At 53.9% G+C, this 25,405-nt stretch overlaps 2 protein-coding genes across 2 annotated transcripts in view; one reads left to right on the top strand and one right to left on the bottom strand.

The window, feature by feature from the left end:
- Positions 1 to 756: 756 nt before the first annotated feature.
- On the top strand, positions 757 to 13,367 carry LPIN3 (lipin 3). Its single transcript, XM_031058079.1, is given in 20 exon segments — positions 757 to 768; positions 5,331 to 5,531; positions 5,840 to 5,935; positions 6,702 to 6,910; positions 7,136 to 7,240; positions 7,678 to 7,798; positions 7,959 to 8,340; positions 8,947 to 9,046; positions 9,168 to 9,331; positions 9,414 to 9,507; positions 9,673 to 9,742; positions 9,832 to 9,924; positions 10,499 to 10,560; positions 10,704 to 10,833; positions 11,074 to 11,222; positions 11,388 to 11,474; positions 12,393 to 12,545; positions 12,814 to 12,978; positions 12,980 to 13,120; positions 13,232 to 13,367. Coding segments are annotated over 20 exon segments (2,664 nt in total). The 5' UTR covers positions 757 to 762.
- Positions 13,368 to 14,418: 1,051 nt separating this feature from the next.
- The window catches only part of EMILIN3 (elastin microfibril interfacer 3), a 74,362-nt gene continuing 63,375 nt past the window's right edge, over positions 14,419 to 25,405 (bottom strand). Inside the window, exons 2-4 of the mRNA XM_031058078.1 lie at positions 22,547 to 22,669; positions 19,438 to 19,685; positions 14,419 to 18,971 (exon numbers count right to left, since the gene is read on the bottom strand). Coding sequence (XP_030913938.1) covers positions 17,077 to 18,971; positions 19,438 to 19,685; positions 22,547 to 22,669 — 2,266 coding nt within the window. The 3' untranslated portion in view covers positions 14,419 to 17,076. The remainder of the gene's footprint in view (positions 18,972 to 19,437; positions 19,686 to 22,546; positions 22,670 to 25,405) is intronic.

Here is a 25,405-nt window from a genome sequence, read left to right as displayed (position 1 = left end):
TGGAGCTGTCTCACCCGCTGAGGGACGGAGGCTGCTGCGGGGGGGGGGCTCAGGGGTCCATCCACGGGGTGAGCAGGAGCCAGAGCTGCTGTCCGGCCCCCCTGGCACTCCCCGGACTGGAGAGGTGCTTGGGGTGCCCAAACCACTGCACCCCAAGGCTTTGGCAGCGTCACTCCCAGCCTGCTGTGAGCAGGTCAGGAATTGAACCGAGCACCAACTATTTCCTTTAAATAAAGTGTGTCTTGGAAAGATCTTGTCTTGAAATCAGACACCAGCTTTGGACAAAAGATAAAAGATTTTCCAGTTGCCTAAATGTGCACATTATCTCACTTTTCCTGGATTCAGAGCTGATGTTCAGACTCTGCTCACAGTTACATTGATGTAAATATATCACTTATCTAAAGCTATTGGCTTTAGAGTGCGTGTCCTGGCTGGGTTGTTGGGAGTTGGGACACAAAAGCTGAGGGCTCTCAGTTCAGAGACTTCATTTTTCAGGACCATGTTTTGCTCAGGGCCCTCAGCTCTCCCAGTCTGAGGGTATTGCTGGATTTCTCTGCAAGCCCTGGCTCTTGGAGCCACACAACTGCGTGGGAATTGCAGCGTTCTGGGTTTTTTTTATTAAGTAAGCTTAAACCCTTTGTGTTTACAGAAGAAAGGTGAACTTCCAACAGGTCAAAAACAAGGAGCCAAATCAGCAGAGCATGTTTTAAAACCAGAACGGATGGTTTCAACCAGTCCTGCTGCTATAATTCAGCTTTTTCAATGCTTGTGATTGGGGACTGAGGATGGCATTTCCTCCTCTTCAGGCAAAATGGCTTTCCCACCCACTCCATCTCATGCCAGGCCAGTCTGACTTGATCTTTCTGGGAATGAGAATGAAAAAATAAAACCAACAACGCTGTTTTCCTGTTGTGTTCCTGACCCCAGGGCTGGTATCCAGAACAGCTGGACTGTCAGGAGTTGTCCCTATGCCTGAGGAAGTAGGACACCTGAACCTCGCTCCCCATGGCTTTCACAGGACAGAAATTTGACCCCATCCAGCTGTGCTGACTTAGTGTTTCTGCCTCTCCTCTCATCCTGTTTTGCTGAATCACTCCTTTCACAAGCCTCTGGAGCTCTTTGTTGATCCAGGAAAGGAAATGGGAGCCCCAGCCCAGTCAGCTGAGGGTCAGGAAGCTCTGCCAACCTTCCTGAAGCTCCCCCTCCTCTTGAAATGCTGATTCTCCCTGCTGGGAGAAGGGGCCATGATAACGAGAAAGCCCTTTCACATCCCAGTGTCTGGCAGGGATTCCCTGGAGGGTCACAGCAGAGGAATGTCAGTCAGGGATGAAAACCCTGCCAGCAGCAGGCAGCTGCTCCTGGGCACTGCCTGCCACAAGGACCTTGGGCCTGATGGGTTGATTGACTGCTGTCGCCCAGCCCCACGGCTCTGGCCATCCCTCACCAGACCCTGCAGCATCCTGCTCAGTGCACAGCATTCAGGAAAAGGCATCCTTACAGCTGTGCCTCAGCCTGCCTGGCTGCTGCCTGGATTTTGCCAGCATCTCAGGAAACCCCCTGAGCCATCACTCAGAACAGCCATGGCACAGCTGGGGATCTGCTGCAGGGGCATGGGGGCACAAGCAAAGGTTGGTGTGTCAGGAACCAGGAGTACACATTGGTGGGGAAAACCAGGTGGGCAAGGAGATTTGGAGTTAAGTGATGGGGTCTGTACTTCTGCAGGGTGCCCTAGTGCCTGGAGCTCATCCCTGTGTCCAGAGGGTGGGGGCTTGGAGCCACAGCAAGGCTGAGCTGCCTGCTTGCTCCTGCTGGCATTTTGTTCCTTATCCAGATGCACTCAGCTGGCTGAGGAAGAAATGGTGTTCCGTGCTTGGATGTCCTTTGTTGAATGTCCTCTGCAGCATTTTTTACCAGTTACCAGGCATTTGCAGTCCCCCCAGTTAGCAGGCATCTGCATCGAAATCTGCATCCCAATCTGTCCTTGCTTTTGTGTTCCAGCCCTGGGGTTTGTGTTACACCCTCAGGGCTTGCAGGATGTAACCCCCTGCCCTGGGTGAGACCCACTCCAATGGCATCAGTCTAAGGATGACACCTGAAATGTCACACCCAAGGTGTCTTGATGGAGGTTCCAGCAGCTTCCTCCCCTGCTGGGCAGAAGTGCCCAGTGACCTGGCCATGGGCTGTGGGGTTTGGTGGCAGCTGCCGCCCTGCAGTGCCAGCCCACCCTCGTCAGGGACTGCAGCCATGCTGGGCCATCCACAATAGCTGCTTTCAGTCCAATTTCACTGAGGGGCAGAGCTCTCAGAAGACTAAGCAGCTGAAAATAAGCTTCATTCCTCAGCAGATTTGCCACAGCCTTCAGGAAAGTTCCCGTGTTGGGACTGGGACAGGCACAGGGGGGATGTCTGTGCCTCCAGTTGCCATCAGCATAGCTGAGGAAAGTGAGGCACTGGGTGCTAAGAGGGCTTTCCTGGGAAGGAGCTGTGGCATTTCTGCAGATCAACCCATCATCTGAGACCAACAAGCTTTGGATCCTTCTTCTCAGGGTCTAAAGATGTCCTAAGCAGCCACCCTCGATGTTTGGTGCTTCCCTGCCCTCACAGCACAATGTCAAATCCATGAGTGATGTGTTGGTGAGCCTCCATCCCTAAAGTGCCACCACTCAATCCCCATCACTCCAAAACCCAGCAGAGAAGCTGCTGTGGAATCACCAGCACAGAAGTCGGGAAAATACAGGACAAAGCCCACACCAGTCACATCCCTGCCCTGCAGTTATAGTATGGTGGGAGTCAATGCACTTTTTGGGGTCAGTTTCTCACCTGAGTTCACCCAACTATTCCTACATCACTTCCCCACTGCTCTCAGGCTCCCTGAGGTCTGGAGAGCATCAATTTTCCTGAAGTGTCTGCTTTATGTGCTCTCCTTTCACCATGTCCTCTTTTCCCATCCCCATGGAGACCATGCAGGGCAGAGCAGCCCCAGGGGTTTGGCTACCCTTGATGTCTCATTAAGGCTTCACCATGTCCTGGTGGGTTGGAGAAGGAAGGGTCTCCATGGGCACAGGGCAGCTGTGCTCGGGGCTGCGGGAGTAAAGGTGCTGTTTGTTTGTTGGCCGAGCCCCGGGTGCTGGTGCCAGCCCAGAGCCAGCCCGGCCGGCCGGGGCCCTCAGAGGCCCGGCGGGAGGCAGGGTGTGCGGCCCGGGGCTGCTCGGAGACGGGCCCGGGGCTGCTCGGGGACGGGCCCTCCCCTCGCTCCGGTGAGAGGAAGGAAGCAGCAGCGAGAGGAGGAGCTGAGGGTGGGTGCTGCTGCCGGCACAGAGCAACCCCGGGGTTTAGTTTTGCCCCGAAGTCGCGGAGGTGCTGAGGCTAAGCCCAGGTAATGGAGAAGGCCCTGCTGGTTTGCAGCGTGCGATGAATGGGAGAGCGGCTGTGGGTGTGAAAGTGCTGCTGGCAGTGGACCAGGAGTAAAGCACACTGGTGTCTGCAAAGCACCTGGTTTATTTTGGGCGGCTCTTTGGGTCTGGAGGTTAATATGGGCTGTTGGCAGGGGACGACTGTCCCCCTCATCCTCCACAAGAGCTGCATGGTGGAGGGCTGTGGTCCTGGCGGGTTTGGGGGCTGAGGGCTGGAGATGCCCCATTCCTCTAGAGGGTTTATTGAATATGACTTGAAGACCATTTCTCTTGCCCTGTCTGCCTATTAATGTCTCTCCAGACTATAACCTACCCTTCACCTCCCTGATGGGCCTGCTCCATCCATGGTGGGGCTGAGGCCTGCAGGGAAAAGGCTTTCTCTCCATTCTCTCCCTTCCTCCAGCCATCCCAGGTGAGGCCCACAGGGAATTAAATTCACTGAGCTGAAAACTGTACCATAGTTATGCAGACTCCAGCAACGAGATGCTTGGGGAGTGGGCAGCTGCCCATTGAGGCAAGGGGGGACAGTGGCTCTGCAGAGGGGACATGGTCCTGGCACTTGTTTTGTTGTGTGGCTGCAGTGTTGTGTTGAGCTCTTGCACCCTGCATTCACCATGAAGGTGGTGCTCAGTGCATCATATCTGAATAATTTCCAAGCCTCCAGCCCAAATCCTATGGGATTTCTCTGCCCAGGATTTCCCTATGCACTTTCAGGTCTGTGTCAGTGTATATCTCAACTGGAAGCTCATAAGTGCTGCCTGGGAAGCATCTGGGTCAGTCTGATCTTTCCTCCTCTCCAAAACTGCCCCCATGTGCAGAGAGGAGCTGTCTCCCCTTTGCTGACAGGCCCTGTGGCACGGCAGGGAAAGCAGCTGGAGGACTGCCTGCCCTGGCAGCAATGCCTGGGAAAGCTGGGCTCAGCAGGTTGGTGAAAGGCCCCGTGATCTGGGCCCCGCTCACAGCAGAGCTGATGGAGCCACCGAAGCTTCGGGAGCTGGCTAGCACTTCCCTGCTGTCATCCTCCAGAGAGGATCTGGGATTTGGGCTTACTCCTGGCTGCCAGGGAGAGGTGGGGGACAGGGCATGGAGCGGGAACCACATCTGCCTGCTCAGATTCCCTTCCAGGAGGGATGTCTGGGAATGGGACAGGGCTGAGCTTATGCAAAACGGATCGGAGAGGCTGGATACCTGCTGGGGCAGAGGGCTTGTCGCGTGGCACATGCTTGTCATCATCCCTTTGGGTAAGGAACCAACTCCCTCCAGCTGCCCTTTGGGTGGAGTGTGCACTGGGTGCTGTGCTGAGAGTCCCTGGGGACACCACATCATCACCTGGCTGTGCTGCCCAGTACAGGAGTTCTGGCTTGTACAGGAGCCATGTCTGGCTAATTCTGCAATGCCTAAGTGGAATGCCTTTCTTTCTGAGTGGGAAATGTTAGGTTTGGACTTTATTGGAAGTGAGTGTGTGGTGTATGGAGCAGCTCGGACTTCCCACCTCTCTGTCATGAGTTGTTTGGGAATTTCTAAGGACAGTGCAGGACAGGAGGTCTCCTGCCAGCCCAGTTCTTGTTTGAATGGGATATTGACAGCTTGACTGTGTTGTGTTGCTGTGAGGTTGTATTTGCCCTCTCAAGGAGGAAATGTGATGGTGTATACCCAATGGCAAGGACATCTCTCCACCAAGCTGGATGCAATAACTCATGGTCTGACTTCTGTCCTGTTTTCTGGTGCTCACAAAGGCTGTGGCTGATCTTCATCAAAGCCCTCAGGTGTTTGCCTCAGTTTCTCTAGAGGCTTGTCTGTCTCCATGGTGGGGCTGTGTTGCAGCCATGACATGACTCTCCTACACTAAACTCACATTGCCTTTAGTTGCTGGAGCTCTCTTCTCCTACCTGGTTCTATTTATGTCTCTCCCTTGCAGTCTCAAACCATGAACTATGTGGGGCACCTGGCTGAGAGTGTCTTTGTCACGGTGAAGAGGCTGTACCATGACGTGAACCCCGCCACCCTGTCGGGCTGCATCGATGTGGTCGTGGTGAGGCAGCCCGACAACTCCTTCAAGTGCTCCCCGTTTCACGTGCGCTTTGGGAAGCTGGGGGTGCTGCGCTCCAAGGAGAAGGTGGTAAGTGGTGCCTGCCCTGGGGATATGCTTCCTTCCCAGTGTTTCCAGACCCAGGATTTTCTATAACTCACAGGTTATGGAAGGACTTTGTTTGAGGGGAATGGGAGCCTGCTGAAAGGGTTGAGGGGGATGCCCCCAAATGGAGCGCATCCATTTCCAGGGTGGAATGTGCTCTCCAGGAAAATTGGGAGAGGTCCCTTGCCTCAAAGGCTGTGTGGCTGTCAGCCCTGTGAGCAACTTCAACCCATCCCCTCCATCTGGAAGTGCCCCTGTGCTCAGATGGACAGGATGCTTCTGTCCCTTGCCAGGTTGACATTGAAATTAACGGAGAGCCTGTGGACCTGCACATGAAGCTGGGAGACAATGGAGAGGCCTTCTTTGTCGAGGAGTTAGAGGAGCATGAGGTTGGTTATGAGGAGGTGCTGCATGTCTGTGTCCTGGTGTGACTCCCTGGAAGTGCAGTGTTGAGTTAGAATGACCAGGTTTGGAATGCTGCTCTTCCCCAGAGTGACTCCATTGTCCTATCTGATGTTTTCTGTGTCTGGAAAGGTTCCTGATCAAAGAACCTTGCAACCCACATGGTGGAGCACCCTGAGGGAGTATTAGACCAAATATCTGCATTCCAGACTGGTGTCCATCAATGGGCATGGCTGCTGGCCAGACAGGTGGATATCTTGGAGCTTGGCCTCTCAGGGGATCTTGTGGCAGTGGTGAGAATGAGACAGATGCTGGGGCAGGCTGCCTGCTCCAATGGGAAGTGGGATGAGACTAGTTGTGGCTTCCAGAAATCCTGGCAGCTCTTCTCTTAGGCATACTTGTGGTCACTGCTGGCTTGGGCTGGGTTTGGAAGTAGTAAAGGGCTCTGGAGTCAAATCCCATTTGCAGCCTTGGTAACTCTGGTCTTGTGGTGCCATCTTCTGCCTGTCTCTCCTTGCCCGTGTTAAGGATGTCTTTAGCTTGTGGCTGAGTCACCCTAATATTCTTTTATTCACATGTTGTAGATACAAATCCTTTCCTTTTAGGCCGGGCCACAAAACCACCCCTGAGCTGAGGGCTTGGTGGTGCTGGTTGTGCTGTTCCATAGTATGCTCCATAGACAGCAAGGAGCTGCTAGGCTGAAAAGGAGTGTGCTGGAAGGAGCTGATGTGCTTTGCCCCATCCCTGTTCCAGAGCAGCTTCCCCTTCTTCCTCTGCACGTCCCCCATCTGCAAGGAGCGGTGCATGACGGACGCTGCTCAGCCCTCCCAGCGGCTGGAGGCCTCCAGCGCTGGAGTGATCCTGCACAAGAGGAGGCGACGCAGGAGAAGGCCCAGGAAGAAGGAGGTGTTAGACACAGATTCTGACAGTGATGAGGCCAAAAAAGAGCTGCTAGCCCCAAGGTGAGCTGCTTGGTCTGGGCAGGGTGATGCAGTAGGTCAAGCCTATGGGCTCATTTGGTGATGCTCACCAGTACTGAAACAGGGGGAAAGTGTTTGCAAGTTGGAGCCCAGTCTCTTGTGGAGTAGAAGGCCAGGGAAAATGGTGAAACTGGGTATTGCCAGCTTTCTGGAGAGGAGGCTGCTGCTTGAGAGTAGCACAAGTTCCTTCTCTTTCCTCCTTTGCAGTGATGCCACATGTTCATCCTTTTCTGATGTCCTTGAAGTAACTGGGCCGTTGCAGCCCCCAGAGATACGCCCATTCTCCGATGGGGAGCTGCTCGAAGCGGACAGGTAATGGGCAGAGCCAAAGTGTTCTGCTCAGCTCTGGTGAGAGCAGGGCACGTGCCCCATGGCAGGGAAGGAGGTATGGAAAAGTGACCTGGAGGTGTCGGGAGAGGACAGTTCTCCTAGCTTGATATGGTGTGGCTGGAGGAAGGCTCAGAGACCACAGGGTACACTTGAGGCCGTGGTCACAGGTGTGAGAAGCCTGTGTGCACAGGGCTGTCTGCTGATGAGGTGCTCAGGGCAACTGCTGGCATAGCACTTTGCTTCCTTGAGCCTCAGCTTCCATAGATCTTGGTCCTTTAGGAGTGACAATCTTATAGGGTAGAAGTGACTTTGTGGGAAACCAGCATTACAGGGTTCTTGGCCCTAAATGTCCTTGCACTGATAGGAGAGCAAGGGGCTGCAGAGTAGGTGAGGCCCCACATCACCTTCTCTTCTTGCAGCTTCAAGCTGAGCCATCAGCCTCCTCACAGAAGTGATTCTGAACTGCAGATCAAACCACGGGAAAGCTTTTCTCTAGGGGCTGAATCCCACATGAAGTGGATCTGGGGAAGGCTCCCTCAGGTAAGTCCCAGCTCTTGCTCTTTTTCTGGGAATGGGTGTCCAAAAGACCTGCAGAAAGCAGAGGAGGCTGTGGCCAGGCAGCCTTAGAGCAGTTGTCCTCTTCTGTGTGATGCTTTGGGCAACTTTCCATCCTCAAACCTGTTCTTCTGCTTCCCTTGAGGTGAATAAATTGGTGCAAGTTAAACCAGCCAAGTCCACAAAGATCACTGCTGTGGATGAGGCAACCCCTCTTGTTGCCACCTCTGAACATCCAGGAGGGGTTTCAAGCCCAGCAGGACCTCAAGACATGCCCCATTCCTTGCCTGTGTCTGCAAGTGAGCCAACACTTACACCCCAGGCTGGGATCAGCATCTACAGTCTGAAGGATGTCCTTCATGCTATCAGGGCAAAGACATTTTTGGGGGCCTACTCAGTCCCACAAGAGAAACAGGAGGAAGATGTGAATGCTGTGCCAGATGTGGAGCACTTTGAGGGAGCCACTGCTCCAAGGCAGGCAGGCTCAGAAGACCCTGCCTCCCAGCTGGAGAGGCAGAGGAGGCAAGGTGAGAGGGTGACTGATGCTGCTTGAAGTGGTGTTTGAGCCTGCAGATGTGTCTGACTCAGATGAGCCCCTGGGTTGTCCCTTCAGTGTAATTCCATGACTTCCAGGTGTGGTGTGCTTGCTTTGCCTTCTCTGTGTGCTACCAGCTCCTTTGCTTTGAAGACACATGCCCTAAGTGCCCACCTTTCAGTGACCACCCAGCCCCCAGGAAGGCTTTCTTGCCTTATGTTCCCTAAAGTCCATCCTTCAATGTCTCTGCTTTTGTATACTTAGAAGATTTTTCGGCAGGACAGGCCATACCTTAATTTCAAGTGTCAGACAGCACCTGGCCTGACTTGTGTCTATCCTGAGCTTGCCAAGTCAGGGAAAATCACAGAGAAGCATTTCTGTGCCCTCCTTCACAGTGTATTTAAGGATCATGCTAGTGCAAGTGTCTTGAGACACTTCTGTTGCTGTTGACTTCCGGCAGTTTTTCCAGTAGGAAAACGTCTGCCCTGTTTGTATGGTACATGGATGTGAAGAAAATGCTGTTGGCTTTCTTGATAGATGCTGGGGTGATTGGAAAGGTGATTCAACTAAGCTCTCTCTCTTCTGTCTATGCATTGAGGATCCATCAAAAGAACTCGTCACAAGGGCCCCAGAGCCATTTACCTGGAAGACTTCTCTGATCCGAACAAGAAGCCAGTGGCTCTCTATTTGGCCGAGAGGTATGAGTTGCCCCAGCTGGCCAAGCTCAGACATTTTTGAGCAATTCCCCTGGCACAAAGGATGGAGGTATTGTTTAAAGTTATTCTCTGATGTCACCACCATTTCCTCCCTTGCTGGCAGTGACACAGAGCAGAGTTTGAGTCCTGTGACAGACCCCAGCAACCCTCTGAGTATCCAGCTGCCATCCACCTCGACTGCCAACAGCCCCGTGGACTCTGACTCGATGCCCACAGTTGCCCTCTCACTGTGTGGGGGCCTCAGGGGCGACACGCAGATCTCTCATGGTAGGTGGGAGGAGAGGGGCAATCTGCAGCCCTGAAATCCTTTCTATCCTCCAATGGCATAACACAGCCTCTGTCCCACCAGAGAAGTTCATGGAACACAGGGTCTCCTACCAGCAGTTTGCTGAGAATCCAAGGCTCATCAGTGACCCAAACCTGGTGATAATGATCAACAAGAAGTGAGTGGCCTACTCTTCCTGCTGCTTCCTCCCACAATGGACAGCATGGCCCCTTTGTCCCTGTAGGAATGTGACTCCATCCCAGAGCATGATTGCACCAAAGTAGTTGTGGGACCTGGCCATGCTGCAGGATGGTGATGTACTCATCTCTCTTGCTTTTTCCAGGTATTACAACTGGGCAGTGGCTGGTCCCATAGTCCTGGCCCTGCAGGCTTTCCAGAAGAACATTCCTGAGGTCAGTGGTACAGCACATTTACTGGCTATGATTCTCAGCGGGGCCTGGGCTGAGGAATGACCTCATCTCATGTTCTGCCATGTTCACAGAGCATCATCGATGAATTGGTGAAGGAGATGATGCCCAAGAAAGACAGAAGATATTGGTTCTCCTGGAGGAGGAGAGAAATCCCAACAGAGGAGGTATGTTTGCAGCAGTGGATATGACAACCACATCCCCAGGGGACAGGCATAATTCTGCTGACTGGCCAGGGTGGGAGCAGGGTCCTGGGGATTGCCTGAGGTTGACTATGAGGACATCCAGGACCTGATGAGGTGACATCTTAAGGTTGCTACCTGTCCCTTTTGGTCTGTTAATGCCTGAGCAGCAGAGCAGCACATGGTAATGCAGAAATGTGGACCTTGTAGTGGTGAGACCTCGTGCTGTGTACCTGTCATGCCAGGTCCCTGGGCACCATGTGTGCTTGCTGGTCTCCCTGCCCCACCACAGCATCAGGCTGTGCTTCCTCTTCCATCAGCAGTGTCCCTGTGAAGGCAGGGACTGCAGTGATACCTCTTTTGGCATTGCTGTTCCAACTGGAAGAAAAGCAAAGCAGCCCATGCTCTTGCTCTTAGCTCTGTGCAAGCACTGCTCAGCTATAACAGAAACATCTTTGTTATCCAACACTGTGTTGAGCCCAAATCCAGAACACAGCCCCATACCTAAGTCACTGTGAAGAGAATGAACCAGAACCAGCACACCCCTCTCTGCCTGCAGCAGCAGCCAAGGCCAAGGAAAGCCAGCCTGGGAACACTGTGGCGTGACCTTGTTCAGCAGAGGTGAGTGCCTCCCTCCCAGGCCATCTTCTGGAGTCTGAATACTCCTGTTCTCCTACGTGACTAATTATTCTTAAGTTTGCTTAATAAAAGAGGATAGAAAGCTTTTTTAAGACTCTGGCTGACTCCTTCTCTTCTTTGTGTAGGCAGGAGGAAAAGGAGTCACCCAGTGAGAATGAGCCCCAGCACCCTGGGGACGCGGTGGCAGCGAAAGCTCCTGCTCAGAAACCTCTGCCAAACTTCAGGAAATCCCTGCGGCTCTCCTCCGAACAAATTGTATGTATTTATTCCTCCATCTTCACTGTCCATGTGTGTAGGGGTGAGACAACCCTTAAACAGGGATTTCTCTACTCCTGACCTCATGTTTTCATAGGACATCCAAATATTTTCCCTTGTTGGCCACCTTGTACAGTCTTGGGACCTCTGGCCTGGGTGGGTGGCAGTCTGGCCTCTGGCAAGCCTTGGATTGGTGTGAATTGGTGCTGGTGTAACACTTTTGGTGCCCCTCTGCCCCAGGGAAGGTTGAATCTGCAGGATGGCCCCAACGAGGTGGCATTCAGCGTGACAACTCAGTACCAGGGTACGTGCCGCTGTGAGGCCACCATCTACCTGTGGAACTGGAACGAAAAAGTGGTGATCTCAGACATCGATGGCACCATCACCAAGTAAAAGACCTTTCTCCTACCCCAAAATCCTTGTTTTCCCCTATTAGGGGAGAGTTCTCCTTTAAAGGCTTGCATAAGCAGGCAGAAGGGAGCACAAACCCTTGTGGGCTGGGGGTGGCTGCTCACCACGTTGGATGGCACTAACCCAGCCTCCTTTCCTTTGAGATCGGATGCTCTTGGACACATCTTGCCACAACTGGGTAAAGATTGGACTCACCCTGGGATTGTTAAACTCTTCAACAAAATCCACCTGTAGGTATTGGATCAGCTGAGTTCAAGGGGAGGTGGGAAGCTGGTTGAGTCAGAGTCAGGGCTTCTTACTCACTGATGCAGGCCCAGATGGCTCCACTATCTGCTGTCAGTGATGGCTGATGCTGGCTGTGCTGCCTACGTGATGTTGAGGGGTGAAAGCAGAGGGTCCCCTGGGAGCAGATGCTTTTATTTCCTGCCCTGGAAGGAGTGTGCATCAGTGGAGACTTTGTTTGGGAGATATAGCTGAACAGCAATGGAGACAAGACCACCTAAGGTCACACCTGAGAAGGGGGGCATGGGGGTCCCCAGCACTGTGGTGCTGGTACCTCTCTGGGCACCCAGCGATTGCTTCCCTCAACCCAGGGGACTCACCTGTGAGGTGACACCAGCAGTGAGTCCCTGCAGAGCCTCTAGCTTGGTGCCTGGCCCCTGTGGCCACTGAGAGGCACTGTGGGCCCGTGGATGGCTCATTCTGGCCCCGGGAGGAGCACGGGAGGGATGCACTCCCGGGGATTGCAGGGACCGGCATCTCGGCTGCCTCTGGCCACCGCGTACCGCCTCAGCCCAGGCATCTGCAAGGGCCGGGTACAGCCCTCCACAGCTGACAGGCAGTGCTGTGGGATAAAAGTGCTGTGTGAGAGTGCTGAGCACCAATGGGGGCTGTGCAGCCGGGCTGGGTGGGTGTGTGGCTGCTGGGATGAGCATGGAGGGTGGTGCAGGGGCTCCCAGTGTGAGGCAGGTGGTGATTGGGATTAGCTGGGGTTTCCAGATAAGGGATTCATGTTTTTGGTGGAGCCACCTTGCTTACTGGAATAAGATTTGGTCTTAAGCCGGGTACTTTGCTACCTCTTCCTCCTCAGAGCAGGAGAATGCTTTGCCCAGGCCACAGCTCAAAGGGGCTCCCTGTGTTCTCTCTAGGAATGGCTACAAGTTCCTCTACTGCTCGGCCAGGGCTATTGGCATGGCCCACATCACCAAAGGCTACCTCAAATGGGTCAATGAGCAGGGCTGTGGCCTCCCCATGGGCCCCATGCTGCTTTCCCCCAGCAGCCTCTTGTCTGCCTTCCACAGGTACTGTCTTTTCCTGCACTTCCTGTATCCCTGGGGACAGCACCCCCTTCCCCAGCTTGAGCCCTGAGGGTTGTCCTGGCCTTAAACTGCTCTGCCCTCCTTGGTGCACAATGCTGGGGAGCTGCCTGACCTTGCTGGAGCTTCACAGTGAAGCATCTGTTGCACAAAACCTCTTACCTTTCAAATTACTTTCCTGAGCCCCAGACAGCTTTGGTGCCCACAGTCCTGGCCAGCTGATGCCACTGTGACCGTGTCTCTTGTGCTGCAGGGAGGTGATTGAGAAGAACCCAGAGGTGTTCAAGGTCCCCTGCTTGACAGACATCCGAAAACTGTTTGCTACAAAGTTTCCCTTCTACGCAGGCTTTGGGAACAGGCCCAATGTGAGTGAGTCTCCAGGTGTGCAGGGAGGGCTCCGGCTGGGTGGCGGTGCCTTCCTGCAGCTCTCACTCTGTGCTGGCCTTCCTTGGGCAGGATGTCTACGCTTACAAGCAAGTGGGGCTGCCAGAGAGCCGCATATTCACAGTAAACCCCAAAGGAGAGCTGATCCAGGAGCTCACAAAAACCCAAAAGTCAACGTAAGCAAAGTGTTTATTCCTCTGCATCTTTGGGACGGCCCAGCTTTGATGCAGAGAAGCATCAAACAAACACCCAATGACCCCTGTGTAACTTCTTTCTTACCCCCACAGGTATGAGCAGCTGTCAGAGCTGGTGGAGGTGTTCTTCCCTCCTGTGGGACGGAGGGGCAACGCTGCTCTGGTGTCCCCAGAGTACAGACACTGGAGATCTTCACTGCCTGATGATGACTGGGATGACTCCCCCTAACCCCATCCCTGTGGAGACCTGACCCAGAGCTCTCCTGCATGTTCTTTGCCAGGACTAAATGCTCCAGGTGCACCTCACCCTCCCTGTTTGGGCATTTTGCACTTGTAATAGAGGTCATGGCACCCCTTAGCAGGAAGCCAGAGAGGGTAAGAGGGAGTTCTGACTCTACAAAAACTCCAGTTGCTAAACACAAATTTGTGAAAGCTGGGTCTCTTCTGGTGTTTGTAGCTCCTCTAAAGCCTGGCTCTTTTTTAAAGCTGGTGGTTGTTCACTGTTGTATTTATTGATGAGCCTCTGCTATAGCTATTACTACCTTTGGTATGACCAGTGTTCCAGACAGTCCAGCTACCTGCAGTTTGGTAGCTGAAACTGCCCACCAACTTGTAAAGGCTGATGGAAGATGCTGGAGTTTTGAGTGTTCTGAACAAAAACCAATAATAAACAGTGCCTTAATCAAGGTTGTCTCTTGTCTGCTCTAGCCCTGTGCACAGAAGTGGGAGCCAGGCTCCAAGTCCTTTCTAAAATGTGATTGGGCTTATTCTTATTCAAGCGTCCCTACCGAGTGGGTCCTTGGGGTGATGGGATGCACTTCTATCAAGGCCAGATTGCTAGGAGCCTTATCCAGCCTGGCCTTGGATGTTCCCAGGGATGAGGCATCCACAGCCTCTGTGCACAGCCTGGGCCTGTGCCTCACCACCTTTAGTAAAATACCAGTTTTCTTAGATAAAATCTAAATTGACCTGCTGCAGCTGAAAGCCATCCCCCCTTCTCCTCCCACCACAGACCCTGTTGAACACTCTGAACCCATCTTTCCTGTGGGACCCTTCAAGTCCTGTACAGTTGCAGTGAGGCCCTTCCATGGTCCTCTCTTCTCTAGGCTGAGCATCTCCAACTCTCTCTTCATGGGAGGTTTTTAAAAGTTATAAAGTTAAACAAAGGCAGAAGCACTGCTGGGCTCCTTCCTCCAGTCTGGCATCTACCTTCTCCTTACCTGACCCCTGTGTGTAAGTCATCCTGTCTGCCACTTCTGGAAGCCACACAAGTCATTTTGATCCTGGAAACCTCAGCAAGAAATACTTTATTTTTTTCCTTTCCAGTACAAACAGTTTTTCAGCTTTTAAAATCTGAACAAATAGACATGGTTTTAAAAAGAATAGAACACAGTCTTTTAACAGGATCAGTTATCAACTGCCTCAGAAAGCTGCCCATGCAAACACAACCCCATGGGCAGCATTTCCTTACTCTGCAAGCAATTTTTAAAAAATGCCCAGTTTTGTACAAAGTTCCTTTCACTTTTTAAACATGAATAGCTGAGAACTGAAATAACAAACTGTCCATAGCTTCAAGTGACTAGTCAGGAATAGTCCAAACATAGCACCATTTTCTGGAAGGCCAGACTTCTTCCTTGTCCTGGGTTTGTTATGGCCAGTCCTGGCTCCCTCTTTTCTGGGGAAGCTGTTCCTGTTCACTCACTTTAACCCAGCCCTGGCTGGGAACAGGGAGCCTGGCCCTTGGCTTGGTTTTCTCTTTGGTTTTCTCCCTGGTGTGAGGGGATGGAAAAGGGGCTTAGGCCGGATGCTCCCCCTGCAGGGTGAGGGCTCCCCTGGCCCATCACAAAGTACTCAGGGTTGCCTTGAGGCTCCTTCCTTAGGCTGGAGGAAAAAATAAGTTTTGTTGTCTAAGAGAAGGTTTTGCAGGATGCCCAATGGCAGCAGGAGGTTATTCCTCAGCTGGAGAAGTGTCTCAGCAGCTGGAGGGTAGCTCCAAATCAGCAAAGGCCAGAGCAGTGAGAGCAAATTCTGGTGCTTGATCAGCTGGCAGGGGTGGGAAAGTGGTGAGGGGGGCCACATGTCCTCTCTATGCTCCCACAGCTCGTGCTTCTCTGGAAGAGGACTGAGCTTTTATTGTCTCAGGGGAACATGGAAGGAGCTTTTACTGCCTCGGGACCATGGCTACTGCACTCAGTGATCCCTGTGGTCCTCCCTAGCCTGGAAGCATGTTTAAGGGAGCTCACCCAGATTTTCTGGGGGAAAAAAGGTGCCCAGATGCATCTCTGCTGGGAGCTGCTGCTGGCTTGTGCTAGGCAGAGCACGGAGCTGCTCCTTCATGCAATCAGGGGGGATCAAGGAGGGAATCATGGTGCAGAAGAGCAGGGACAGCCTGGTGAGGGTGACAGGCACTGGGCGAGAGCCAAAGGCTGGCTGGTGTGGGAGGGTTCATGAGCTACAGTGCTGAGAGAAAAGTATGTTCCTCTGCTATAAAGTGCCAGAGGTGCTTGGATGGAGGCTCTTTAATTTCCTCCTCATCCTAGTAATGAAGTCCCCATTAGCTGATCAGCAGAGGGTGCCCATGGTGGGCTCCTAGGGAGAGGTGGATTCTGTGTGCAACAGCTCTGCAGGACAAAGCTGGAGCTGCTCAGGAGCATGGACAACGTTTTCCAGCCTGCCTATTTGTGGGAAACCAGAGTCAAGCTGGGTAAATGATGGGCGTTTTTCATTCTGAGCTGAGGACAGGCCTCCAGAGGTGTTCTCACAGATGCCCTGCCTTGTTCCACATTGGTGTTGGTCCCAGGGCTAACCCAGTGGGATCAGAAGAATATGAGGAGGACGTGGGCTCCTGCTCCTCCATGGCTGCACTCACACCCTGGAGCAGCTGGAACTGTCCTGCCTGGGATGAGATGATGGAGTTCACAGCTTAAGCAGTAAAACAGGAGAGAGCCACAGGTGGAGAACAGGACTGCTCTGTGCCCAGCTTGGTCTCTGCAGAGACCTATGGACACAGCTCTCCTCAGGGAAGACACGTGTTTTCCATAACCATCATGTCAGTCCCAGGTGTAACCAGAGAGCCCAGCAAAGTGGGATTGCAAAGCACAGCACCCCCCAGAACCATGGGGCTCTCTCCGAACACTGCTGCCACAGCTTTCAGCTGCTCAGTGTGGGTCTTTGGAAAATGGCAAAGGACATGGGGGCAGCATTAGGAAACTGGAATCAGATGGGCACCATGACACAGGATTGTTCAAAAATATACATACACATACTATATATATATATATATATATGCATATGTGTTTTCCTAATGCACACCCTCATCTGCTCCATAAGGCATCTGCATCTGCATGGAGGAGGGAGCATTATAAATGGATTTACCATACACAAGGAGGGCTGCCATCTCGGAGAAGGGGAGCCAGTTCCCGGAGGGACGTGTGAATACGTGTGTTCTTTGAAATCTACAATTCCTGTGGTGAGTTTTGTTCCCTGCAAGGAGCCCTGGCTCTGCTCAGTCTCTGGATTAAGATGCAGGTGGTCTTTAGGTCAGAGAAACTATTCCTCAGCTGATAACTACAGGGTTTTATTCTTCAAGAAACGATAAATCCACAAAAATAAAATGAAAAAAAAAATGCTTCTGCCTCCAGCTTACTCTTGAATTGTCCTTCTGGGGTCATCAGCCCAGGAGCCAAAGCAACACCTCAGCCAGGAGGCAGTGACACTGCTGTGCCAGGGTCAGGACAGTTGCTGAGCAACAGGAGGGGAGCACCAGCACAGTGGAGTTAAGGAGAAGTGGGGCCAACAAGATTAGGGGGGAAAAAAAATGTAGCAGCTTTTCATAAAAAAATTATCCCAAGAACTGTTGTCACATTGGAGTCTGTGTGATATAATTTAATCCTGTCCTTCACAGCAGGAGAAGGAAGACACATGGCATGGCAGTGTGGCTAATGCTGCCTCCTCTCTGCCTTCTCCTCCAAGTGCCCGACCTGCTCTGCCAGCTCAGAGACCTTGGCTTGGCAGTCGAGCAAGTTGTCCTTCAGTCCTGTTATTTCCTGAGAGTGGGCAGCCAATGTCCCATTCATGTGGTCCATGTAGTCCCACAGACTGCCCGTGTGTTTCTCCAGTTCCTCCCTGATGCCGTCCAGGCTGCCGGGGATGGCCCCCAGCCTGCCGCAGGGGCTCTCCACCTGCGCCACCCGCTCGTCGAAGCGAGACACCTCCTGCTGCAGGCCGTGGGCCACGCTCTTGCAGGAGCTCAGGTCGCTGACAATCCTGGCTTTGAGTCGCTCCAGGTCTCCCTTCAGGTTCAGGACACGGCGGTTGCTGAAGAAAAGCTGGGAACCTTGGTCGTTGACCTTCTCCTGGATGGAGTGGACCTCATCCTCAATCTTCCGCTCATGCTCATCTAGTGAGGAGTTGACATGCGTCACGGTGTCTGAGTACTGGGAGACAGAGTCCTTGAGGCCTGTCAGAGACTTGCTCACAGTGTTCAGGTTGATCTTCAGCAAGGTGATCTCCCCTTGCAAAGCCCCCGATGCTTCCTCCTCGATCCGCCGCTGGATCTCCAGGATGGTGGCGTTCAGCTTGCGCAGGAGGTCATAATTGCTGTCCATGCGGAGCAGCAGGTCCTGGTTCTTGTTCTGGCAGTCCTCGATCTCTGTCCTAAAGGTCTCCACATCTTTGGAGGCAGAGGTGCAGCCCAGGGAGCAGGTGCTCTCCAGGGTGATGAGGCGATTCTGCAACGCCTCCAGTGTCTCATCTGTCTGTTTCCTCATGCTGGCAAGCTCCCCTTCCAGCACAGGCACCACTGCTCCGTCCATGCCCATGGGAGAACTGACATTGTTCAGCTCCCCCACAATGGTCATGAACCTGTCCTCCAGGGTCTGCATTTTGTCTTCAAAGGCAGTCCTCATGCCATCCACCTCTGCCACCACTGTGCCTTTCATGGTGTCCTCTATACCAGAGCAGCAGCTCCCTGTTTCCCTCTCTGTAGCATTGAGCCTGGCTTCCAGGTCCTCAAAACGCCCTTCAAAGAGGTTCCCTAGGGTGACAGTGGAGATTTCTCCATCCAGACGTGAGTGCAGGTTCTTCTGGGACTCGGAGATGCTGTGAAGGCCTTTCTCAAGGATGTTCATGCGATCAGTGAGGTAGTCCAGGTTGCTGCAGCAGCTTTCCACCACCGTCAACCCTTGGATCTGGGTCTCCAGCTGAGATATCTCTTTCTTGATCTCCAGCTCCTTCCCATCCAGCGTCTGCTGCAGCCGCAGGTTGGCGGCTTTCTCCTCCTCGCACTGCTGCCGCACCTCTTGGATGCGGAAATCACACGTGGTCTGGATCTTGCCCAGCTTCTTCTCAAAGCCATCGAGCAGCTCCCCACGCAGGCTGCTCAGCCTCGTGTCCACGTACTCCTCCAGCAGGTCGATGGAGGTGAGGGGCGAGGGCCGGGCAGATTCCAGCAGGTGCTTGATCTGCCCGTCGTGGTCCAGGACCATGCCCCGCACCTCGTGCAGCAGATCCGCCTTGGTTTTCAGCACGTCGCTCACCTCAGTCACTTTGGTCAGGATGTCCCCTACGGGAGGGTACGTGGCCATGTCAGCTTTGTCTGCCACGTCCACCAGGCCGTCGGGAATGATGCCAAAACCCACGGAGGAGTCTGGCGTGCCGGGGCTGTTCATCAGGGAGCCGATCATCTTGGTGGTGTCCTCCTGGATGGCCAAGCGCAGGCGGTCCCCCAGCCCGCTCACCAAGGTGTGCAGGCTGTCGTAGGACTGGGAAAGGCGCCTCACCTCCTCCTCCAGCCGGTCCAGGCGGTCCCCAAAGAGGCCAGGCAGCTTCCTGCCTGCACAGGGAAAGAAATAGATGTCACACATATATTTTATGAAAAATCCTTTTGCCAAGATCTTTTCTCCTGAGGAGCTGAGAAGCTTCAGCTTCTCCATGTTTTGCTGCTTTGGAATGTGATTTGGAATATTGTTTACACAGCATGTGAAATTGTTTTTACTTGATGACTAATGACAGCCATGTGTGTCGAGGCTGTGAGCCGTCTATCAACCCCATAATTAATGGGAAAATGCCCAAAATCAATGAGGAAAGGCAACTTTGAAGCTGCACGCTTTGAAAGGAACAAGATTTAAAAAGCAAGTGGTCCTCAAAGCAATCAAATGTCAGGTCTCTGATGGAAAACATGTCACCCGCTGAATTTTTGCCAGATTCATGCTCTGCACTGGAACAGAGAGAACCTGGAGGTTTGAGTGCATGACAATGGTGTGGTGACCTGGGGACATGAAGCAGGAGAAAGATCTCACCATATTGATTCTTCTTTGGTCCTGGAAACAGGTCAGGGTGGCTTTTGGGATAGGGAGGAAGTCTGGGCATTGGAAACATCTTTTGCCCAGGGGGCATTTTAGGGCTGGGATGCTGGGGCAGGAGGCCGGGCTGGTCTGTCGGGCTGTCATGGCACCCTTCTCCCATGAAGCCTGGGCAGCACCTCCAGGACAGCTCGGTCACTGTCTTGTATCCAATCTTGTACTTGGGCCTGAAGAAGGTGCGGTACCTTGCAGGAGAGGGGAGGGAGAGAGAGAGACAAGACAGTTTAGAGAAGCAACCTCAGCGTCAAGCAATAGAGCAGGGTCACAGTCCTGTTGGGTATAGGAGATCTGGGCACATGGGGAAGCCTGGCTGAAACCCTTGTGCTGCACCTGCAGACCATGGCCCATCTTCTCCAAGAGCTCTTGCTGCACCAGAGCTCACTGCAGCATTACAGTGGGGTTTTGGGCAAGTATTTTCTAACCTGGGACACTGTGTTGATTTAGAACTGCAGCTCTAGGTGTATTGCTGCAGTCCCTGGCCTGATAGGTGACCACTGTGACACTATTTGGCAACTTCTGGCCAGCAGAGCACAAGATGAAATGATGGAACTGATTTCAAAAGCCCTGCAAGCTCACATCACTTCCAAGAGGGAAGTGGACTGCTTGTAGAGGTGGTTTGCACTTTGAATTCATGTACAGAATTTCCTAGTGGGATCAAAAAAAATCCTCTTCTCAACTGTAATCCTGTCTGAAGCCCCCATGAGGGTTGAAATACCTTTGGAAAGGGGTTTTCTCTCTGTGTGGAGTGCATCAGTTTGCTGGGAAGCCTAAAGGGGCTTGAGCTGGCCTGGTGAGGGTCTCCAGGGTGATGCTGTGATGTGCACAGAGGGATGGCTCCTTACCCTGCCCCCTGTCCCAGCTGGGATGCCCTGGGAAGTGTCTCCATCACTAATTTGGCTACTACAGATTGATGCTCCCTTACCCAGCACACAAGGTGCAAGCCCACCTCACAGTTCCCCCTCTGCTCTCGCTCTGGATGGGGTCCCACCAGCCCTGGGGGAGGATTCAGCTGCTCCTGCTTCCCTGTGAGGCAGCAGTGATGGAACAGGGCCCTGCTGGCCCCTGTGCTCCCCCACCAGCTGAGCTGAGCTGTACAGGGCTGAACACAGCACTTTTCTCACACCTCCAAACACCAATGCTTTAAGCCTGCCTTTTGGAAATTTCCAGTCTGAGTTTACCAGGGCCTGAGAATCCTGAAGTTTGCTGTTTTGCAACAACACACACCATCAGCCTCTTGTTCTTCTCCAGCATGTTCAGCAGAAGGTCTTGGAGGAGCAGCACAGCCATGCATGCTGCAGAGGGGCTGCAGAAGGGACCAATCCATCACATGGGGCTGAGTCCCTGCCATCCATGTCCTTGTCTGAATTCACAGTGTCCCCAGCCCAGGCTGCAGGCCTGGCAGTGCTGCTCCCACACATTCCCAGTGAGATACAGCCACCTCCATACACACCACAGGGCAGGGGGATAAACCAAGCCCAAAGCCTCTGCTCTTTGAATCTCTTCAAAATGCCTCAACATCAATTTCCCAAAGGGACAGTTGCAAAACAAACTCTTCTTGTTACTCCTCTTCACAGATGCTGCTGAGTTGCAATGATCTTTCCTTCTGTTGTTGTGTGTAGAAACCTGCCTGGATGTACCACAGGAGATTGCTGCTCCAGCCACTGTCAGGGGGTGAAGAAAGGAGGAGGGTGGCATCCACAAGGCAGAGCAGCTTCTCTGTGTCATCCCAGCACCTTCTCTGTGTCATCCCAGCCTCTGCAGAAGAGCTCAAAGCCTTGGGCACCTCCAAATCTTTCCACCCCTGCTCCAAACAGCAGCAAGGGGAAGTATTTGCAGCCAGCTGCACAAACATTCACTGATGGCCCCAGCACGTGGAAAACCCATGTTTCCCTTTTGTCCATGGATGCAGCATCTGAGGCTCTGCAGGAAATTCAGCTGTGGGTCCAGCTGCTCTCAGAAAACACCCTGGTTTCACCCTGGTTTTGTTTGAGGAGACAAACAGAGGACATCATGGAGATGGGAGAGGCTTTGGAGATCTCCTCCATGGGTACCAGCAGCTGCAGGATGTCCTGAAGTCCCCAAATGCTGCTAAAACCCTTGTGATGGGAAGAACAAGTGAGTGGGTGGGTCCAGCTGCCCGTGTCTGGCAGGAGAGGATCAGAGCAGAGCCCGTGGCACCGCTGGGGCATGGAGAGTCCCAGCCAGCTGCCACAGGATGGGTACGAGGCTCTGCAAAGGCTTCTCTCATCCCAGTTTTCCTCCGTGCTCAGCCCTGCTCTTCCTCCAGCCTGGGAAGGATGCAGGAGAGCTTTTCCACATGGAGCAGCATCCCTGGAGGATGGTGAAACACAAAGCCCATGCACCACCGGTGGCTCCAGCTGTGACACAGCAAAGTGTTTCCCTCCAGCACTGATGAGGTGACAGAGTTTTGCAGGTACTTTCCTGGAGCAGGAAGCACTGAGCCATCCCCAGCCACAGGCTCCATTTCCTCGTCCTCTCAACCAGATTCTCACTGAGCTGCCATCATTCTGCCACACTGCAGGTCTGTGACAAACTGCTTTCCTACACAGGCACCTCCCCACTGCCCATGATTTACCGATTTATTGCTGAATCATTGAATATCCTGAGTTTGAAGGGACCCTTAAGGATCTTTGTGCCCAGCAACTGCACAGAACACCCCCAGAAATCACACCATGTGCCTGAGAGCATTGTTCAAATGCTTCTTCCACTCTGTCAGACTCGGTGTCATGATCAACTTCCCTGGGGAGCCTTTTCCAGTGCTCAGCTGCCATCTGGGTGAAAACCTTTTCCTGATATCCAATCTAAACCTCCCCTGACAGTTTCTGAGGAGGGATAGAGCTCCCTCTCCCTCCTGACAGATCCCACCCTGCCTCCTCCCAACACCACTGCCTGCCATGGCCAGGGAAAGCCCTTCACTGCCCTCTGGAAAGTGGGGGTGCATGCTCAGAAAGGTGGCACAGGGTCTCAGGAGATAAATCTCTTTGGGAGCGGAAGGGAGCCATGGCCCAGTGTGCCCCATACTCACAGCACTTTCCCTGGGCACTTGGGTCCCCAGCTGCACTTGTGGTACTCAGCCTTGACGTAGCTCTCGGCCCCGTCCTGCAGCGTGCATGTCACGTTGCGCTGCACCACGTAGGCACAGAAACTCCTGGGGGGACACAGAGAGAGACACTGTCACCCCCACAGCCAGCAGACAGCAGTGCCTGCACTGCCAGGCACTGCCAGACAGCTCTGGGGGCAGGAGATGGAAGGAGCCCCCCAGCCTGGGCAGCTGCTGGGAAGGGGCATCACAACCATGCTGCAGGAGCGTGGTTCCTGTCACTGTCACAGCCACACTGTCACCAGTGCTGGTGGTGTCCCCAGAGCTGGGCTGTGCTCAGCACAGCATGGACTGTGTGGTGAGACAGGCTGTGAGCACAATCAGAATCCCAGCAGCAGCGGTTGTAGGAATAGGATCCCAGAAACAGCTCCAGCAGTGCCCGGCAGGGGTGGTCTGTCCTGCTGCAGCTCCCGGAGTGCTGCCAGGGCAGGGGCCAACCCAAAACCTTCAGCCCTTGCTGTGGGTGCTGCCACAGACAAGGCACAGAAAGGAGATGCTGCTCTGTAGGGCTGCAGCGTCGTGGGTCCCTTCATCAGAGGCAGGGACACAGAGCAGATCTGTGATGGAGGCTGGAAACCCCTCAGATCTGTGGGACAGAGAGCAGAGAGAGCCTCTTCCCTCCTGCCATCCCCCCGAGTGGGTGCCACAGGTACCAGCCAGCTTTCCTGAGCCAAGCAGCACAGCCAGGCACTGAGGGAAGCTGGCAGGGAGGAAGGCAGTGTGTGGGAAGGATGTAGGGCTGCTGTAGGACAGATGGAGGCCAAGGCTGCTCCAGCTGAAGGCAGGGCTGCCGGCAGGAGCAGATGGACTTGGTCCACAGGGGCAGAGCCAGCAGGGACGTGTGGGGAGGCAGGGATTAAGGGCAGGGGGATGTGGCAGACGGCAGAGCGGGAGGAGAGGAGGGCGCAGGCCCAGGGTGCAGAGCAGAGCTGAGGCAGGAGGTCAGGGATGAGCAGATGGGCCAGCGCAGGCTGCAGGTGCAGAGAGGTGTTCAGTGAGGCGGGAGGACGTGGCTGCCCCTGGGCCAGCTGGGGGCTCGGTGTGGATGGGTAGGGAGCACACTTCACCTGTTTGCATCAGTGCTTGTCCCTCCTTCATTGATCTTTCCCCACTCAGGGCGAGCCAAAGTGCTGCTGCTCTGGCCCCTGAGTGTGACATGGGGGGGCTGGGGGAGGGCCATGCACACCCACCCTGTGCATGCACACACACACACACACACACACTCTCAAACAGGAGACACCACAACCTCTCTTACCAAACCCTTCTGCACCATCCTGACTGTCACAGCCCCTTTCCTCTATCTCCACCTGCCAGAAGTGTCTCAACATCATCCAGACCACCACAGCAAGCCCACGAGAGCTGGGCTGAGGCCCTGCAGCTTGTGCTCAGCCCCGAGGCTGCTCTCCACGGGCCATGTGATGGCCATGCCAGGGAACTCCAGCTGCATCCCAGCCTGTGACCAGGCAGCTGAGCTGCAGCAGCCCCAGCTGCCTCCCAGTGCCCCCATCCAGAGGCTGCACAATCTCCAGCAGCCCCCCAGGGCAGGAGCTCTCTCTGTGAAGCAGCAAGGTGTGAGCAGGGTCATCCTCCCTCCAAGCCTCTCTGTGCTCCCTTGTAGCAGGGATCCCCCAATCCCACAGCCCCAGCACGTCCCACTTGCTTCCTCCAGGAGCTGCAGCAGCACATCCACCCCAGCCCCTCTCTGATCCCCTGGGATGGGCACACCACTCCCATTTGGGACTGGCATCTCCAGCCTGCCCCAGACCTGAGCAGCTGTGCCCTGGCAAGGGGCTGCCAGGCTCAGAGCATGAGCAGGGCCCTGTGCTGCTCCCTGCTCCTCCACAAGTGACTCATTCATCCGTGCACAGGACCACAGGAGAAGGAAGGCCAGACACTTCTGTCAGCTGGAGGCAAGGCAGTTCATGTGTGTATGTGGAAATTTAGGATCACCATCTATCCATAAATCCAGGACCTGCTTACAAACAGCACCAGGTGCCTCTGAGTCAGCCAGTAGCCAATGCAGGCAGATCTACTAGCCAGTAATAAACCCTGCCTACCTGTGACTCTCAGGTTAGTGTGGCTCTGGCTTGCTCTCCCTCTCAGAACCCCTTCCCTTCTCACACACCTGTGGCAAGCAGATTTATAGCTCCAGCCTGATGTTTTTAGAGTGAGCAGCTGGAAAATGTTATGGGTTTTTGAAAGTTCTCACTGGCACTGCCAGTATTGTTCATCCCTAGTGTTACTTTATTCATTTCAGCTTGTTCATAACCCCACATCCTCCCTCTTTCAAAGAAGCCCGGCAGAAACTGCCCTAGCAAACAAGCAGAGAGGGAAGCAACACCCCGCTCTCTGCCCCCAATGTAACAGCTCTTATGCAACTGAACGGAAAAAGTCTACAGTTTGTGTAAAACCCACATTCCTCACTGCCTGAGCTTTCCAGGTTTCTTGAAAACGTATTTAAACTCCAGCATGTACGTATTTTACAAGCAATTCCCTCCAAAGCAAGCTGTTTTCACACGTAGGTCTGTGCACTGCCATCCTCCCCTCCCGCGCATCACCGATGTCACGCAGAGCAGGTACCTGTCCCTACCCCAAAACCACACGCGGGCAGTCCCATCCCCACTTCCCCAGCCCCGTCCCCACCGCCCGGAGCCCGTTCGTTCCCTCCTGGAAACACAACTCCCGGAGCCTCCTCTAGATGGAGGGGGACACTGAGACATTCAGCCAGCCCTCGCTCAGTACCTGGCGGATCATACGGAGCGAGGGATGCCGCGGCGGGAACCA

This window comes from Geospiza fortis, unplaced genomic scaffold (assembly GCF_000277835.1).
Source record: "Geospiza fortis unplaced genomic scaffold, GeoFor_1.0 scaffold188, whole genome shotgun sequence".
In the NCBI taxonomy this organism is placed as follows: domain Eukaryota; kingdom Metazoa; phylum Chordata; class Aves; order Passeriformes; family Thraupidae; genus Geospiza; species Geospiza fortis.
Note: the sequence above shows the minus strand (reverse complement) of the source record. Positions and strands in the feature narration are given on the sequence as shown.